At 41.3% G+C, this 16,168-nt stretch overlaps 2 protein-coding genes across 5 annotated transcripts in view; one reads left to right on the top strand and one right to left on the bottom strand.

Moving 5' to 3' along the window:
- Positions 1–16,168, bottom strand: part of cacna2d4a (calcium channel, voltage-dependent, alpha 2/delta subunit 4a) — a 591,407-nt gene that overhangs the window by 189,297 nt on the left and 385,942 nt on the right. The gene's annotated exons all lie outside the window — the stretch shown is intronic.
- lrtm2a (leucine-rich repeats and transmembrane domains 2a) overlaps positions 1–16,168 on the top strand; it is a 102,065-nt gene that overhangs the window by 7,325 nt on the left and 78,572 nt on the right. Inside the window, exon 2 of the mRNA XM_038781422.1 lies at positions 5,850–5,935. Within this exon, the coding sequence (XP_038637350.1) occupies positions 5,917–5,935 (19 nt within the window). The 5' untranslated portion in view covers positions 5,850–5,916. The remainder of the gene's footprint in view (positions 1–5,849; positions 5,936–16,168) is intronic.

Here is a 16,168-nt window from a genome sequence, read left to right as displayed (position 1 = left end):
AACTGGACAGGTGTTGGAGGTAGCAGCTGGGGAGCATTTTAGTGATAGCAACCACAACACTGTACGTTTTAAATTTGCCATGGAAAGGGAAAAAATGTTCTGCCAAAAAGGGTTTTGGTTTGGGTGAAGGCTGATTTTATTAAATTAAGACAGGATCTGACCAAAGTAGACTGGTAATAGCTATTTCTGGATAAATCTATAGCAGAACTGTGAGGGTGTTCAAAATGGAACTGATGAGTAGACAGGTCCAACATGTTCCCTTTAGGATGAAATGTAGGATCAACAGGTCCAGAGAACCCTGAATGTTTACGAATATTCAGGACTGGATAGGAAGGAAAAGAGAGGCTTTTAACAGGTACAAAGGGAGAAAATCGATAGAGGGCCTTGTGGAGTATGAAAAGTGCAGGAGGGAACTCAAAAAAGCAAAAGAATGGGCATGAGAAGCACTGGCAAGTAAGATTAGGGAAAATCCCAGGAGATTCTGGGAGAAGTCGACTACCTCACCACAACTAAGAAGGGGATCGCAGAGAAGGACCCGGTGCTCAACAGGAGGACGTGCATCCAACAGGAGGCAGTAATGAGAAGTGACTGAGGAGGATTCTGGGAGTAGTTGGCTCGCTCATCAGAACTAAAAAGGCGATCACAGATGACCCAGTGTCAAAGAATGGTGCCGAAGGGAGGGGTTCAGATTTTTGGGTCATTGGGATCAGATTTGGGAAAAGAGAAAGTTGTTTAGAAGAGATGGGCTTCATCTGAGCTGAAATGGAATGAATCTCATGGCGGAAAGAGTAAATAGTGTAGTGGAGGTGGATTTAAACTTGTAAGGAAGATGGATCGGTTGACTAATGGGCCTAGTTTTAGAAGTACCAATGAGGGCAAAAGAGAGAAGATGGGGAATAGGGAAAAGGAATTGAGAAAAGGCTTGAGTGTTGATATTGAACAAAGAAATGGTCGCCTCCCAAAGAGCAAGAAGGAGATAAGGGCCGGTTAAATTGTATGTATATAAATGCATTAGTAAACAAATTGAGGAACTGGAAGCAGAAATTACTCAAGGGCCATATGATATAGTAGCATTGACAGAAACATGGCTCAAGCCAGAAGAGGACTGGATACATAATATCCTGGGTTATAAGGTTTTTAGTAGGAACAGGGGAGACAAAAAGGGAGGAGTGTAGAAGTCTTGGTCAACGATAGCATCATAGCACATGTAAGAAATGCAGTTCCTGAATTAGGATCTATATGTTTAGAGATGAGAAACAGGAAAGGAGTGGTGAACTTGTTTGTTATTTACTGCGGACCTCCAAATAGTGGGGAGGAAATGGAAGCAGATTATGGAAACTTGCAGGATATGTAGTGTTGTGATAGTTGGGGATTTCAATTCCCTTAAGGTAGATTGGGAAACATGTAGAGTGTGAGGCATGGAAGGGGAGAGATTATTGCAACGTGTGCAGGAGAACTTTTTGGAACAGTACATGTCCAATCCTACCAGGGAACAAGCTGTGCTGGATCTGGTCCTAGGAAATGAGGCAGGGCAGGTGGAGAACGTCAGAGTGGAGCCCTTGGGAAGTAGTGATCATAATATAATATGATTTAATATTAAGTTGGAAAAGGATAAAAAGCAGTCACAGATTAAGATCCCAGACTGGAAAAGGGCAAACTTTAGGGGTCTAAAAGTTGAACTGGCGCAGATTGATTGGAAACGCATTTTGGTGGATAAAACAGTGGATGAAAAATGGGAAACTTTCAAAGGAGAGATGAATAGGGTGCAAGCTAGGTACGTACCCATGAGAAATAAATACAGAGGGGTTTGTCGTATGAAGAGAAATTGAACAGTTTAGGCATATTCTCTTTCGAGTTTAGAAGAATGAGGGGAGATCAAATTGATTTATACAAGATGCTAAAAGGTATGGATAATGTAGACGTGGAGTGGATGCTTCCTCTTGTGGGGCATTCTAGAATAAGAGGTCAGAGTCTTAGGATAAGAGGTAGCAAATTTAAAACGGAGTTGAGGACAAACTACTTCTCCCAAAGAATTCACTACCCCAGAGTGCGGTGGATGCTGGGACAGTGAGTGAATTTAAGGAGGAGTTAGACAGATTTTTAATCGGTAATGGGTTGAAAGGTTATGGAGAACAGGCAGGACGGTGGAGTTAAGGTGACAATGAGATCAGCCATGATCGAATGATGGAGCAGACTCGATGGGCCAAATGGCCTAATTCTGCTCCAACAACTTATGATCTTATGATAAGCTGGGGAATAACAGACCAGTAGGTCTCACATCGGTGGTAGGGAAAGTATTGGAGAAAAGTCTGAACAACAGAATTAATCTCCACTTGGTGAGCATGGCTTTGTCAGAGGGAAGTCATTCCTAACAAATTTAATTACATTTTTTGAGGTGGTGACCAGGTGTGTAAATTAAGGTAGTGCAGTTGATGTAGTTTATATAGATTTCAGCAAGGCTTTTGACAAGGTCCCACATGGGAGACTGATAAGGAAGGTAAAAGCACATAGCATCCAGGGTAACGTGGCAAGTTGGTTCCAAAACTGGCTTAGTCATAGGAGACAGAGGGTGGTGGTAGAAGACTGCTTGTGCGACTGGAGGCCAGTGTCTAATGGTGTACCACAGGGATCAGCGCTGGGTCCCTTATTGGTTGTGATATATATACGATATAGAAGAAAATGTGGGAGAGGATGATAAGTATGTTTGCAGATGACACGAAGATTGGCCGGGTTGTTGACAGTAAAGAAGAAGTTCTTAGGTTACAGGAGGATATAGATGGATTGGTCAGAAGGGCAGATCAGTGGCAGATGGAATTTAACCCGGAAAAGTGTGAGGTGATGCGCTTTGGAAAGAATAACATGACAAGGGAGTGTTCAAAGAATGGCAGGACCTCAGAGGGGTCTTGAAATGACTTATCCACAGATCTCTAAATGTGGCAGGACAGGTTCATAAGGTAGTTAAGAAGGCATTCGGGACACTTGCCTTTATTAGTCGTGGCATAGATTGTAAGAGCAGAGAGGTTATGTTGGAGCTGTAGAGGACTTTGGTTAGGCCACAGCTGGACTACTGTGTGCAGTTCTGGTCATGCGCGACAGGAAGAACGTGACTGCACTAGAGAGGGTGCAGAGGAGATTCACCAAGATGTTGCCTGGGATGGAGCATTTTAGCTATGAAGAGAGGCTGGATAAACTTGGGTTGTTTTCTTTGAAGCAGAAAAGGCTAGCAAGGGACCTGATTGAGGTGTATAAGATTATGAGGGGCATGGACAGAGTGGATAGTAAGCAGCTGTACCCCATAATTGAAGGGTCAATAAAAAGGGGACATAATTCTAAAGTGAAAGGCAGGAGGTTTAGAGGAGATTAGATGAAAAATGTTTTCACCCAGAGGGTGGTAGGAATCTGGGGAGCACTGCGAGGGAGGCAGGAAACCTCACAATCTTTAAAAAGTACTGAGTGAACACTTGAAATGTCACAGCATTCAAGGCTATGGGAAATGGGAATGGTGTAGATTAGAGTAGTATTTTCTTTGCATTGGTGCAGGCTTGATGGGTGGACGGGTCTCTTCTGTACTGTATGTTCTATGATTAAAAGGTAATAGAATCTCACACAAATGTGTTAAATGCATGGATGCTAATATTTGTCTAGTGTAATTTTCCAGTGCTATTGGTTCCTGTTGTAAATCATGCTATTAATCTAATTATGGCCAGGGTAAAATGTTATTTTAAGGGTACATTTGCAGCTCTGTCACCAATGCCACATTCTTTACAAGATTAGTCTCAGTGTATTAAAATAAATGGATTATATCTGGTGTATACTTTTACAGACATTTCATGGACTGTATCTCATTAGAATACAGAAGCTGTACTGTTCCTGTGGAGAGGCGCCATCCCTAAAAGGTGTTTAGTGACAATGACTTTTGCCTTGAGGAGGTATATGTTGAATTAGGTTACCCCTGTCACAGTCATTCCTAGCAGGCTTTCCTTGTGGTATTTAAATGTGTGTCCAGTGGCTGATCTGCATGGAACAGGTTCTGGAATGCCTGAAAGTTGAACTAACCTGCTGCAACAAAAACACCTTGCATTTATATAACACTTTTAATGCAACAGAACGTCCCGCGGTGCTTTATAAACATTATCAAACAAAACTCTGATAGAGAGTCACATAAGGACATTTTAAGCCAGGTGAAGTCTATTTTAGAGCACATCTTAAAGAGTGGTGGAGAGATTTAGGGAGGGAATTTTAGAGTTTAGGCCCATGATAGTTTAAGACAGGTCTGCCACTGGTGGAAAGATTAAAATCATGCTGGCTCAAGTGGCCAAAATTGGCACAGCACAAATGTTTATGAGGGTTCCTGGAATGTGTCAGTATGTAAAGGGAGTGGGTCAGTATTAACAGCCCCTGGACGAGGGAGAAAGGAACTGAAGGGTATACTGAGATGAAGAAGGGTGGGACGAGGAGTATTAACACTGGAATGTTTCTGTGCTGCACATTCTATGTCAATTAATATCTATGTAAATTAATCTTGGGGGCTGTCAGGCGAGAGGAGATCACAGAGATAGGGAGGGGTTTGAAACCCAGGATGAGAATTTTCAAATTCAGGCATTGCTTCATGTAGGTCAGCAGGAACAGACTTGATGAGTGAATAGTACTTGCTGAAGGTTAGGGCTTGGGCAGCAGAATTTCAAACTTCTATTAGGTTTGTGGGTGGGGGATACATCGAGGGAGGTCAGCCGAGAGTGCATTGGAATAGCCAATTGTTTAAATATTCTCTACAACCAAATATCTTCTGTGAAATAAAATCATTAAAATAAAATCAGACAAAATTGTAGCAAACTATTTTTACATGTTGAATAAGCAGAAGCTTAAAAAGATCCTTACCAGCAGCAAATGGGCAGAACTCAGAGAGCAGCCCCAAGGCAGTCTGTGCTTGTTATTATAAGGTTAAAAAGAAATGTTAAGCAGGTTTTCCTCCTGCTGTTAACTTGTATGTAAAAGAATTATATATTTAATCATTCCAAGAAAAATTGCGGTAGTTTTTGTTATCCAGTTCGTGTTCCGACCCATAGCTGTAGCAGCTGCTACCCATCCCATTAAGTTGAATTATGCTCAGGGTAATATTCTTGCTATTGTGCAGGGTACTGATGTCTCATGTTGGAATCACAACTATTGATGGCATTAACTTTTTGTTCACATTGATCCTCTTCTCTTCCAAAGAAAATCTCACAGGCCATTAAATGATCATTGCTCTTCGAACATTCACTTTGTTCACTTAATAGTGTGTTTGAGGCCCTTAATTCATCATTTGCAAATTGAGCTGCGCTGGAAATATAAAATGTACAAATGACAGGCTAAGTAGGCCATCCATGGAGCTGAGATTTCCTTGGGGTGACATTTGTCAGCCTCAGCTTGGCAGTCGTAAGGAAAGAGTGAAACATCCTGATGGGGAAGGGGATTCCTGCATTCATCTGTTGGTATAGTCGACTAAAGAACAGGTGTCAGCTGGATGCCTGGAGTCAAGTGTCGTCTGAACCTTCTGAAGCTTTTACAAGAGGGTAGCTGGGGTGCAATATTGAATCTATAGGGTTATGACGTAGAGTGGGAGAAACAATAGCAGAAAATCAAATTTGATTTGTGGGAAAGGTATTCCACTGAATTATACAATTTTAAAGCTTGCATCACCATAGCTATAATATATGCAATATCAATAGCACACAGAGCCGGTGTCAAGCACACTGCAGCTTTGTAACACATTAGACTGTGGGGAATGAAAGATAAGCTCACATAAAATGTGAAAGTGGTGACTTGTATCTCCCCAGATTATTTTATTTGCAATTCATTGGTATATTTAGCAGCATCTTCTTTCGGCTCAGCAACACTATCAGGAAAAAAAGCTGCAATCGAGATTTAGGATGAGAGATGGGAGCCTGTGAGAAAGGTAAGGCAATACATTTATTTATTAATTCATAAGAAATATCCATTGTGAATTTATTGGGAGTTAAATAGCACACTAAATATCAAAGTAAAACTAAAGTCCATTAAGAATAGCCAAAATGTTGAAACGTTAGACAGCTGGGAGGAAGGAGCATTTTAATTAATTGTGACTGAATATAATAGAGGGTGGAGAGGATTTGGGGTTTGTGGGGTGGTATCACTTATAACATGCATTTTTTTCAAACGCTTGGTGCGGGGAATCCCACATTCTACATGTGCAGTAAATCATCTGAACAATCTCTGGTTGGCAATATAAAGCAGTGAGAACAGGCATTTTTTGTTTCCTCCCAAGGCATACCATATTGGTTATTATTGGTCACAGGGGTCAAGTATTGTTTAAATGATCTATCTGAGGTGTACCCCAGCCAAACGACTCCTGCCACCAAATAATGTGTGACAAAATCCGGATTGAATTCAAAGTAAAATTGGTTTGTTATCTGTTTGCATCTGTATTTGAATGAGAAACACAGAACATTTATAGTTTTCCTTTCCAAGTATTCTCCCCATCTCTTTCAGAAGTGAATTCTGCAGTTATGGCATATTTCAAGGGTTATTAACCTGTCGCACATGAATTAAACTATGATAGTGTAGTACTGAAGGGGTGCAGCATTGATTAAAGCGTCCTTTTTTTAAAAAAACAATAAACAATAAACCAAAGCCCCATTTTCCTATTCTGTGATTCAGGTAAACATATGTGACCTATTTAAAGAAGACAGGAAGATCTTCCAGTGACCTGGTCAACACTCCCACCTCAGCCAGCACCATCAGTAAAGAAATTCTCTGGTCATTCATTTTATTTTTATGGGCATTTCCATATGAGAAAAATGCCACATCCTTCTCTCTTTCTATTCAACTAAGCAATGCAGTTGTCTTCATTCAACATACCTGCAGACATATTTTCAGCAGAGACCAGCAATTAATGACTGAGATCAGTGAACCTGGTTCAGATCAGCGAACCAGCTTGGGATCTTTTGGTTCTGTACCATATTACGTTATGCATTATCACTGAAGTATCACATCAGAGTTTTGAATTAAGTTTGGGAGGCACAAAGAAAATCAGCATCAGCAATGTATGTACGTCAAGAAGAAATGTTGCCTCAACCATGTTTTAAAGCATTACATCCAAGAACAATTGACGTTATTGTCTGTCTTGGTTTCCTGTTGAATTTGAGCAGCAGGCAGGGCGTTAATGATTTGTGTTATCTGCTGAATCCCTTTTCCTCTGATCACTAGTGCTAAATTAATGCTGCGTTAGCAGCTGAGATCCAGGCAGCCTGAGAGCACGGTCACTGACAGCTACAGTAGTATAACACTCCCATCTGTCACATCATATCTCTATGCTTATTCTTTAGAAGAAAGATGACATTTTTTTTTGTTGGAGACTGTGCAAGATATCGCTGGCTTGAAAGTTCCATATCACTGTGTTATCACAGCAAGAGGCAAGTGACTGTCAACACAGGGGGCGGGGGAAGGGGTGTTGCTGGGGAGATCCTAGCTCACACAGACTGAATGTTATTAGGATCATGTGTGAGTGATGGGAAAGCAATCACGTGTGGTCAATCAGAGCAAGTGCAGAGTATGAGTTATGCAGTCGTTTGGTAATACAGAACAAGTATTGCTGAAAAAAATGACGCATTTTGAAGCTTTTCATCTTGCAGTCATCAGGATACTTCGTAAGAATAACAATATAAGGGGAAAACAACAATTTATACTGGATGAGAAGAAAATTGACTTGCCAACCAGTCTTATACATTATAAGTTGTTATTTTCCCCTTATACCTGTTTTCTTGCAAAGTGTCCTGATAAGTGCAAGACAAACAGCTTTGACATGTCTCTTTTTCTTTTACTTTGAGTTATGTCTTTGGCCAGGTATGCATAATACCTAAGACCAAACATTTCAGCTCTCAATTTACTTCTTCATGAATTATTTAAAACAGATGTTGAGGACAGCAGTACCTGATACCCAAATGCGCTACCACAATTGAGGAGGATTCTATCTTCATGAAGATAGCATTGTCAATTTGTTTGAATTGATTTGTGTTCCAGGTTTCAATCAAGTACAGCACCTCACACTCTTAAAAAAACGTAACAGATTACAAATACAATGAAGCACGGTAATTTATCTTGCAAAGACTTTAACTCTTTAACGTATGACAAGTATGTTTTCAATGCCGTAACGTTTCGTTTCTGCAGGGAAGCCCCAATCCCTTGCTGTAACTTTGGTGAAAAATTAGTAGAACTCCAGAAAATTGGTGAAAACAGCTGTAATTAGCCACTGGTTATGGTACGATCTACACAGAATCGTTACGACGTAGAAGAAGGCCAGTTGACCGATTGTATCTGCACCAGCTCTCCAAATGAACATTATGAGTTAGAGCCACTCCCCTGCCTTTTCCTGTACCCCTCAACATTGTTACTATTCAAGTAGTCATCTCATGCCGTCTTGAATGCCTCGATTGAACCTGCCTCCACCACACTTCCAAGTAGTACATTCTAGGCCTGAACCACTTGTGTGAAAAGTTATTTTCTCACATCACATTTGCAAATATATATACATTTCAGAAAATTCTGGTTTATAACTAATTCAATAATGTTTTTACATAAAGAAAAAAAGTACCAAAACATCATATAATTCAACTGTTTTTTTACCAAGGATGGGGTGGATGGAAGTTGTATATTTAATACTCAGGCTGCATTAACTAATACACCTCAGAAACTGTAGCAGTTGATGCAAACGTGAGAGGGAAATACAGCTATGAACAGTTTGTGCATCAATTATTTACTAAATCAGCAGAACCAAGATACTGTGTGAATAATTTTTTTTTGATCATTTTGTTTTGCTTATTTAACAGGCAACTGTTTTCTCAGGGATTCCAATGATCTCCTGAAGGAACAGCAGGATATGCAGAGGTACCCCAGTGGAAATTCAAAGCCCATTTGATACAGAATTTCACTTGGCTTTGCCAGGAATGTGCACCTATAAATCACTGCAGTGGTACATTGAGCTACATGTTGAGAAGGAAAACTGGAACTTTAACCCTAAGAAGCTCCAGGTCATTTTTCAGGCAGCCTTGGGGGACACTCTGGTAATAGCCATTACCTATTAATCATTTATTGATCATTTTCTGGCAATTTTTCAACTAAGCCATGGCCCAGTTTCCTGAGTGGAGGTTTCCTCATCCAAATTCCAATAAGGAGAGTTGGATGGAGTGAAAGAGAGAAGAAATGAAACCAAGGATAGTAAGGATGGGAAAGGGTGGGGAGGTGTGGGGGGGGGGGGGGGGGGGGGGAGCAGCAAGAGAGAAACCTGTGGAAGAGGAAGGGGATGGGAGATGGAGAGGAAAGGAAAAGGAGAGAGCAAAAGGATGAGGGAAGAATGGAGAGAGAATGGAGAGATGGAGGAAGGAAATGAAAGGAGGCAAAAAAGATTACACGTAGGAAAGATAATTTAGATCAGTGGAAGTAAGGGGACTAAGACTTTGAACATCCAGCCATCATGGAAGACAAATCAAGCCAGTGTGGTTTTGAGAATTATTTCTGCGGCGGGAACACAGTTGGTGGTGCTTATTGTAAAAGGGGAATGTGGAGCAATGTTCAGGTGGTCTGCAGTCAATGGGAAGGGGTGGAGAATTGAAATTTTGCTTGCTGGATTGGGATGGGATGTCAAGGTCCAAAATATTTTCCTGTGAGGATGAGGCTCAAAAACCTTACTTATTCATTAAGGAGGGTGTAGTTTATTTCCTGTTTCTTATTTTGGTGTGCATCACTTAACATTAGATCCAACACTCAATCACATGACATTATGCTTACATTGCCATCCTGAGTTTCAATGATGTTAGAAATTTGAAATCCCACAAATTTTAATATTGTGCAAATTATTTATTGGACTCCTGCCCAGTCAAACAGTTTCCCTGGCTCCAAACTCACCTCCTGCAGTGGCCAATAACTTATGCCCACAGTCTTCTGCGACACTGATTCACCAACATTCGGGGCTGGTTTAGCACACAGGGCTAAATCGCTGGCTTTTAAAGCAGACCGAGGCAGGCCAGCAGCACGGTTCAATTCCCGTACCAGCCTCCCCGAACAGGCGCCGGAATGTGGCGACTAGGGGCTTTTCACAGTAACTTCATTTGAAGCCTACTGTGATAATAAGCGATTTTAATTTCATTTCCATTTCATTTCATGTCATCTCCAGGGAACCTCTATCTTCAGTGATATAGCTATGCTAAGGGTATAGAATCATAGAATTTACAGTGCAGAAGGAGGCCACTCCGCCCATCAAGTCTGCACCGGCCCATACAAAGAGCACCCTACTGAAGTCCACGTATCCACCCTATCCTCGTAACCCAGCAACCCACACTTAATATTTTTTGGGCACGAAGGGCAATTTAGCATGGCCAATTCACCCAACCCCCACATCGTTGGACAGGAAACTGGAGCATCCGGAGGAAACCCACGCAGACACGGGGAGAACGTGCAGACTCCGCACAGACAGTGACCCAAGCTGGGAATCAAACCTGGGACCCTGGAGCTGTGAAGCAACTGTGCTAACCACTATGCTACCGTGCTGCCCACCAGCATTATGACCTCCATTATCTTCCTTCACTCATCTCTCCCCTGTGTTCTCCTCGTGCTTGTGGCTCTGCCCTTCCTGTGGACAATGTTGCTTAACAATGTCATTGGATCTGCGGGCCATGCTCCCATTGCCAGCTTAGCCTAGCTTGTACTCGGGTAGCCTTTTGATTGTACCTGGAAGCCATGCCCCCTATTCTTGTGCTCATGGAATGCCAGGGCAGCGATGACCCTCCTGCACTGCCCTCCCCACAGCTGCGTAGATCTGATGGCACCTCTGTGCCAATGGTTGATTTTGATTTGATTTGATTTATTATTGTCACATTTATTAGTATACAATGAAAAGTATTGTTTCTTGCATGCTGTACAAACAATGCATACCGTACATAGGGAGGGAAGGAGAGACTGCAGAATATAATGTTACAGTTATAACAAGGTGTAGAGAGGGCAGCACTGTGGCCTAGTAGTTAGCACAACCGCCTCACGGCACTGAGGTCCCAGGTTCGATCCCGACTCTGGGTCACTGTCCGTGTGGAGTTTGCATATTCTCCCCGTGTCTGTGTGGGTTTCACCCCCACAACCCAAAAATGTGCAGAGTAGGTGGATTGGCCACGCTAAATTGCCCCTTAATTGGAAAAAATAATTGGGTAATCTAAATTTAAAAAAAAAAAATAACAAGGTGTAGAGAAAAGATTAACTTAATACGAGGTAGGCCCATTCAAAAGTCTGTTGGCAGTAGGGAAGAAGCTGAATCACCCTCTGAGCCATCCTCCCTTTTATCGGTCCACCCTTTGGGGCATTAGCTGGACAGTACCTTGAACTCAACCTATGGTAACTGCGTTATAGTCTTGTAGTTTATTCCAACTAAATTCACAGGAGATCCATTTGAGGAGTAGACACAAATAAGGGAGCTGCTTCTCAGAAACTCAATATGTACGTTCTCTGGTCACATTGCTCTAACGGCATGAATAACCAAAGAGAGGAAAAATCCAGGTAATTATCACATGTTAAATATGTTGTCAATAGTTTAATGACCGTCATAAAACCTACCATTAAGAGGCATGATTTCCACCACCATCCCTGGAAATACCTATGGACATACAGGTGCTTAGAAGTTCACTTCCTTTGCTCAATAATTCCCAGTAAATTCACTAGATTGAGGATTAGAATTATTCACCACAGACCGCAGACCAGAAACACCAAAGTATAAAAAACCTCAACAAGCACTACTGAAGTAAAACATGAATAAATATAATTTTAATTTGCAATGGATTTATTTGTTATGGATCACACTTCTGTTGCAGGATATTAAGGGATGGGTATTCTGAGGTCAAGATAATTGTGGTGTCACTGAGACTTAATGACACAGCTCATTGGAAAAATGTAGTCAATGTTCGTTCTGAAATCCCTCAACTTTAATTGAACTAGTTTGTCTTTATACACTGTCAAATTTGATGTTTTATTGAAGCTCAGACTTATCAACAATCTCTTCATTGTTTTCCCAAACCCATCTTCCAGATGCTACCTGGTGACTTTACTTTTGAGTGCATAATTTGAGGCTCCATTTTGATGCTGTACATTAGGACATGGCCAGAACTATCTTTGAAGTATATTTTTGTTTCATAATGCATAATTATAGTCATGGAACATTTCCAGAATACAGAAAAAAGCCTGCTGTCCCATTTAATTTAATTTGCCTGTTTTTCCTATACTATTACACTTGGTCCGTTTCTTTTCAAAAAGTGATTAGCATTTTGCTTCTACTTCTCTCTTTCTGGTAAGGCATTGTTTTAAAAAAACAGTATTTTCAGGATGTGGGTGTCCGTGGCTGGGCCACCATTTATTGCCCAACCCTATATTTGATCTCTGCTGTGGGTCTGGAATAACGTGTAGCCCAGACCGGGTAAAGATGGCAGATTTCCTTCCCTAAAGGACATTAGTGAACCAGATGGATTTTTATGACAATAACCAGTGGTTTCATTCGACTTTTAATTCCAGATTTTTATTGAATGGTAATTTCACCACCTGCCATGGCTGTATTCGAAGCAAGGTCCCTAGATCTTTACTAATCTAACGACAATACCACTATGCAATTGCCTCCCTGGCAACCATTCATGTTGTAAGCCCTTCCTGTTTATTTCTTTTGTTCCCATTTAATTTATTAATTTTTGGTTCGTGGAACCATATTCAGAATGCACCTTTAAGCAGAAGGCTCAAGCTGAAACAGCCTGCTTGTAAGGACTTTGTGTTCCCGGGTTTTGGAGAAGAGAGGCCACACTCTTTGGCGCTGAGTGAATTTTAAGAACTGGTTTTGGAGGAAGTCCATTTGATTGTATAACTGGCAGCTGGTGGGTTGGCCAGAGACAATGTTGTGTCTGACTACAGTCAGTGATTGGTCCCTGTGTGATGCTTTCTGAGAGAACTTGGCAGAAGTGTTTAGGCTTTGGAAGTGAAAGGAACAGTCTCTTTCTCTGCCTCTCACTTGCTTGCTGATGTGAAAGAATTGCTTTATTGAGTGCCTGGCGTATATTTGCTGTAAACCTGAAAGGATCCTGAATCTGCAGAGAAAGTAGACACTCTTGTCAGAGTAAACCATCTTAAGTTTAAAAGGAAGAAGTATCAAAACAAAAGACTGAACGTCAGAAAGACATTAACCGGAAGTCATCCCAATGCTTCAAAGATCTTTTAGCCTTTTATTTTATTCATATTTTCTTTACCTTTCTACCACCGTTTCCACCATGCGTTGTTTATCTGGGTGTGCGTGTGTATATAGACAGTGGGGGTAGTTCAAAGGTGGGGGTTGGGAAAGGGGTATTAGATAGTCAGTTACATTTTTCTGTCAGTTCAATTATAATACTGTACTTAATAAAGGGTTACTTGTGTTAAAGTTACAAACCTGGCAACTGTAGTTTAAATTGATTTAAATCAAAGGACCTCGAGTATGTTAAATTAAATCTAATTTTACCTGAATTACAATTCTGGGTCAAACGAGGCTGGAATTGACTGCACACTAGCCATGGTTGTGACAATGTAAACAAATCCTGCTGAACTCTCTCTTCATTTTGCCTATGATGATCAAAACTGACCAATGGGACAAAACCTTTGCTATTTTATTGCAGTGGGAGTTCCGGGTTATTGAAAAGAAACAGAAGGAGAGGGTATGGAGGCAGAGGTCACAGTAGAAGCTAGTGGCAGTGTCAGAAAATCAGGTGAAAAAACTGAGTTGGGGGAAGTAGATAAAGCTGGTAGCGATTGTGAGGAAGTGAAAGAGAACTTTTCAGTGGTAGCATGTGATGGAGGAAGAGGAATCAAGTAGTGAGGAACAAAGAGCAGGCAAATGGTGGTATAATAATAAAATGAATGCATTTTGTTGTTAATAATAGACCTTCCATTTCAGCACATGGCACTTCAAATCTTCAATTGTCGATGTGATCCAGCTTTCATCCCCCCGCCCCCTACATTTCTCTGCAGCTGCGTCACAAATTCCTGTGTGTTCCACTCAGAGGGTTTACTCCAATTAACTGATTCTATTCGGCTCACATCAGAACGACTTTCATCATCGCACAGCTTCTAATTTTGGCGAAAGTCTCAATTACATTCCAGTCAACATTATAACATGTCTATAAATGTTGTTTTCTGAGATACTTCTTACATTTTCCCAGGATGTTATTTTGAGAACTCTTAAAAAAAAAATATTGTTTGTATTTTTTATTTTTGTATTGCTGAATTTTGAATCTCTCAATTTTAAGAGTATTGGACATTGTGAATTGAAGTAAAGGGTAGTCAGGAAAACAAATAGTCTTAAATGACGGTGTTTGTGTGATGCCAGTGTCTGACAGTGTTTCCTGCAGCAAGTACTGTTGTCAGATTCATTGCTGTCAAGTGGAGAATTATTACGCAAAGGTTTCTGGACCATACTAGTTCTATGGCAGCACTTAATAGCAATAAGATTGGCAAACATTTATCTTAATGGCTTGTGGCAAACAATTATTAAACATTGTTACTAATTAATAATTTCACTAATTATTAACCATCAATGGCTATAAATGGTGTGATAAAAGAAATTGATCATGAAATGCTGATGTTTTCAGTACCTTCCCTGTGGCAAATTAGAGATGTCTTGAATTGTTAATGAATGCCTCTTGAAACAGGGACCTCTTAGTGTAACTAACAACCTGAATGATAATATGTAGCTTCAGTCTGAACCCTATGTCAATTATTCTAGTATTGACGTATGAACATATGAACACAAGAAAACCAAATGATTTAATGCTTTTTCTGCCAATGTAACCAGCACCTTTTGATCGAGCTGGACATTCACTGACCTGATACAACCCACTGCCATAGATCACGGCATATAAATTGCCCTCTGAACCTTTGAAAAATCCTTCCAAATAGGGGTCAATGTATATGCACAGTATAAAATGTGCAAGTGGTCACATTTTGAAATGTGGAAAGAAAACACCAATTCATGTTAAATCAATGGGTCATGTTTTCATTAATGCAAGGATTGATTAATTAATACAAGGATTGTTTGAACCGTAATCATAATGTTTTAAAAGCATCAAATTCATTGGGCAGGATTGTCCGTTTCAGAGACACTGGGTGCAATTCTCCCAAAAGGGAACAAAGTCCCCTTGCGAGCGCGTTTAGTCACGTGTTTCGAGAAATACATGGCCATTCAACGTGACTCACATAGAATAAGGGGCCTGAATGGGGAACGCGCAGCAGAGGCAGCACATAGCCCCGTTTTGTACAATGGGGAGTTCCGCTCGCCGGAACTCCCCAGGGCAGCGAGAGATCGGGAATGCCATTTTTAAATGGCATCCCAATCTCCAAGGCCCCAAAATAATCCCCGATCTTTCATCCCCAGACCCAATGTACTATGGCACCCCCCCCCCCCCCCCCCATCGCACTGCCCCAATACCCATGCCAGGCACCCCCAGCCCAATCATATGCGTGCAAAAGAATGCCAACTTGTCACCTTGGCAGTGCCAACCTGGCAGTGCCCATGCCAGCTGGCAGTGCCACCTGAGCAGTGCTAGGCTAGCATCAAGGTGCCAGGCTGGCACTGCCAGGGTTTCCAGATGGCACCAGCAATACCAGGGCACCACCCTTCCCAAAGGGCATGCAGCTGGGGGCTTCCAATCCCCTAGGAAACCCCCACATTTGCCATTCTGTCTGGTCCCCATTCGAGAGAACCAGTGCTGAACAGCGTTCACCCAAGATCTCCGAGGCAAAGGATTGAATCACAAAGCCTCAGTTAACTCGATAATCAGCACATTAGAGTGAGGCTTACTGCCTCACTCTAAAATGCAGATTTACCCAAAACTGACCCTGCCTATTGTGGGCGGGATTTACATCGCAACGCCTCGGGGGATCGCATTGGCTCTTGGGCCTAAACATGCTTTTTATGCACTGATAAAATAAATGGAATTGTCAACACTGAAACTGCAGCATACAATTTAAAATGAAAAGTTAGTTGATACCAATTAAGGTTCTACAACTAGCCTCTGTAACAATGAATGAAATTAAATGAAAATCGCTTATTGTCACGAGTAGGCTTCAATGAAGTTACTGTGAAAAGCCCCTAGTCGCCACATTC

This window comes from Scyliorhinus canicula, chromosome 20 (assembly GCF_902713615.1).
Source record: "Scyliorhinus canicula chromosome 20, sScyCan1.1, whole genome shotgun sequence".
NCBI lineage: Eukaryota > Metazoa > Chordata > Chondrichthyes > Carcharhiniformes > Scyliorhinidae > Scyliorhinus > Scyliorhinus canicula.
This window is presented reverse-complemented; position numbering and strand designations above follow the sequence as displayed.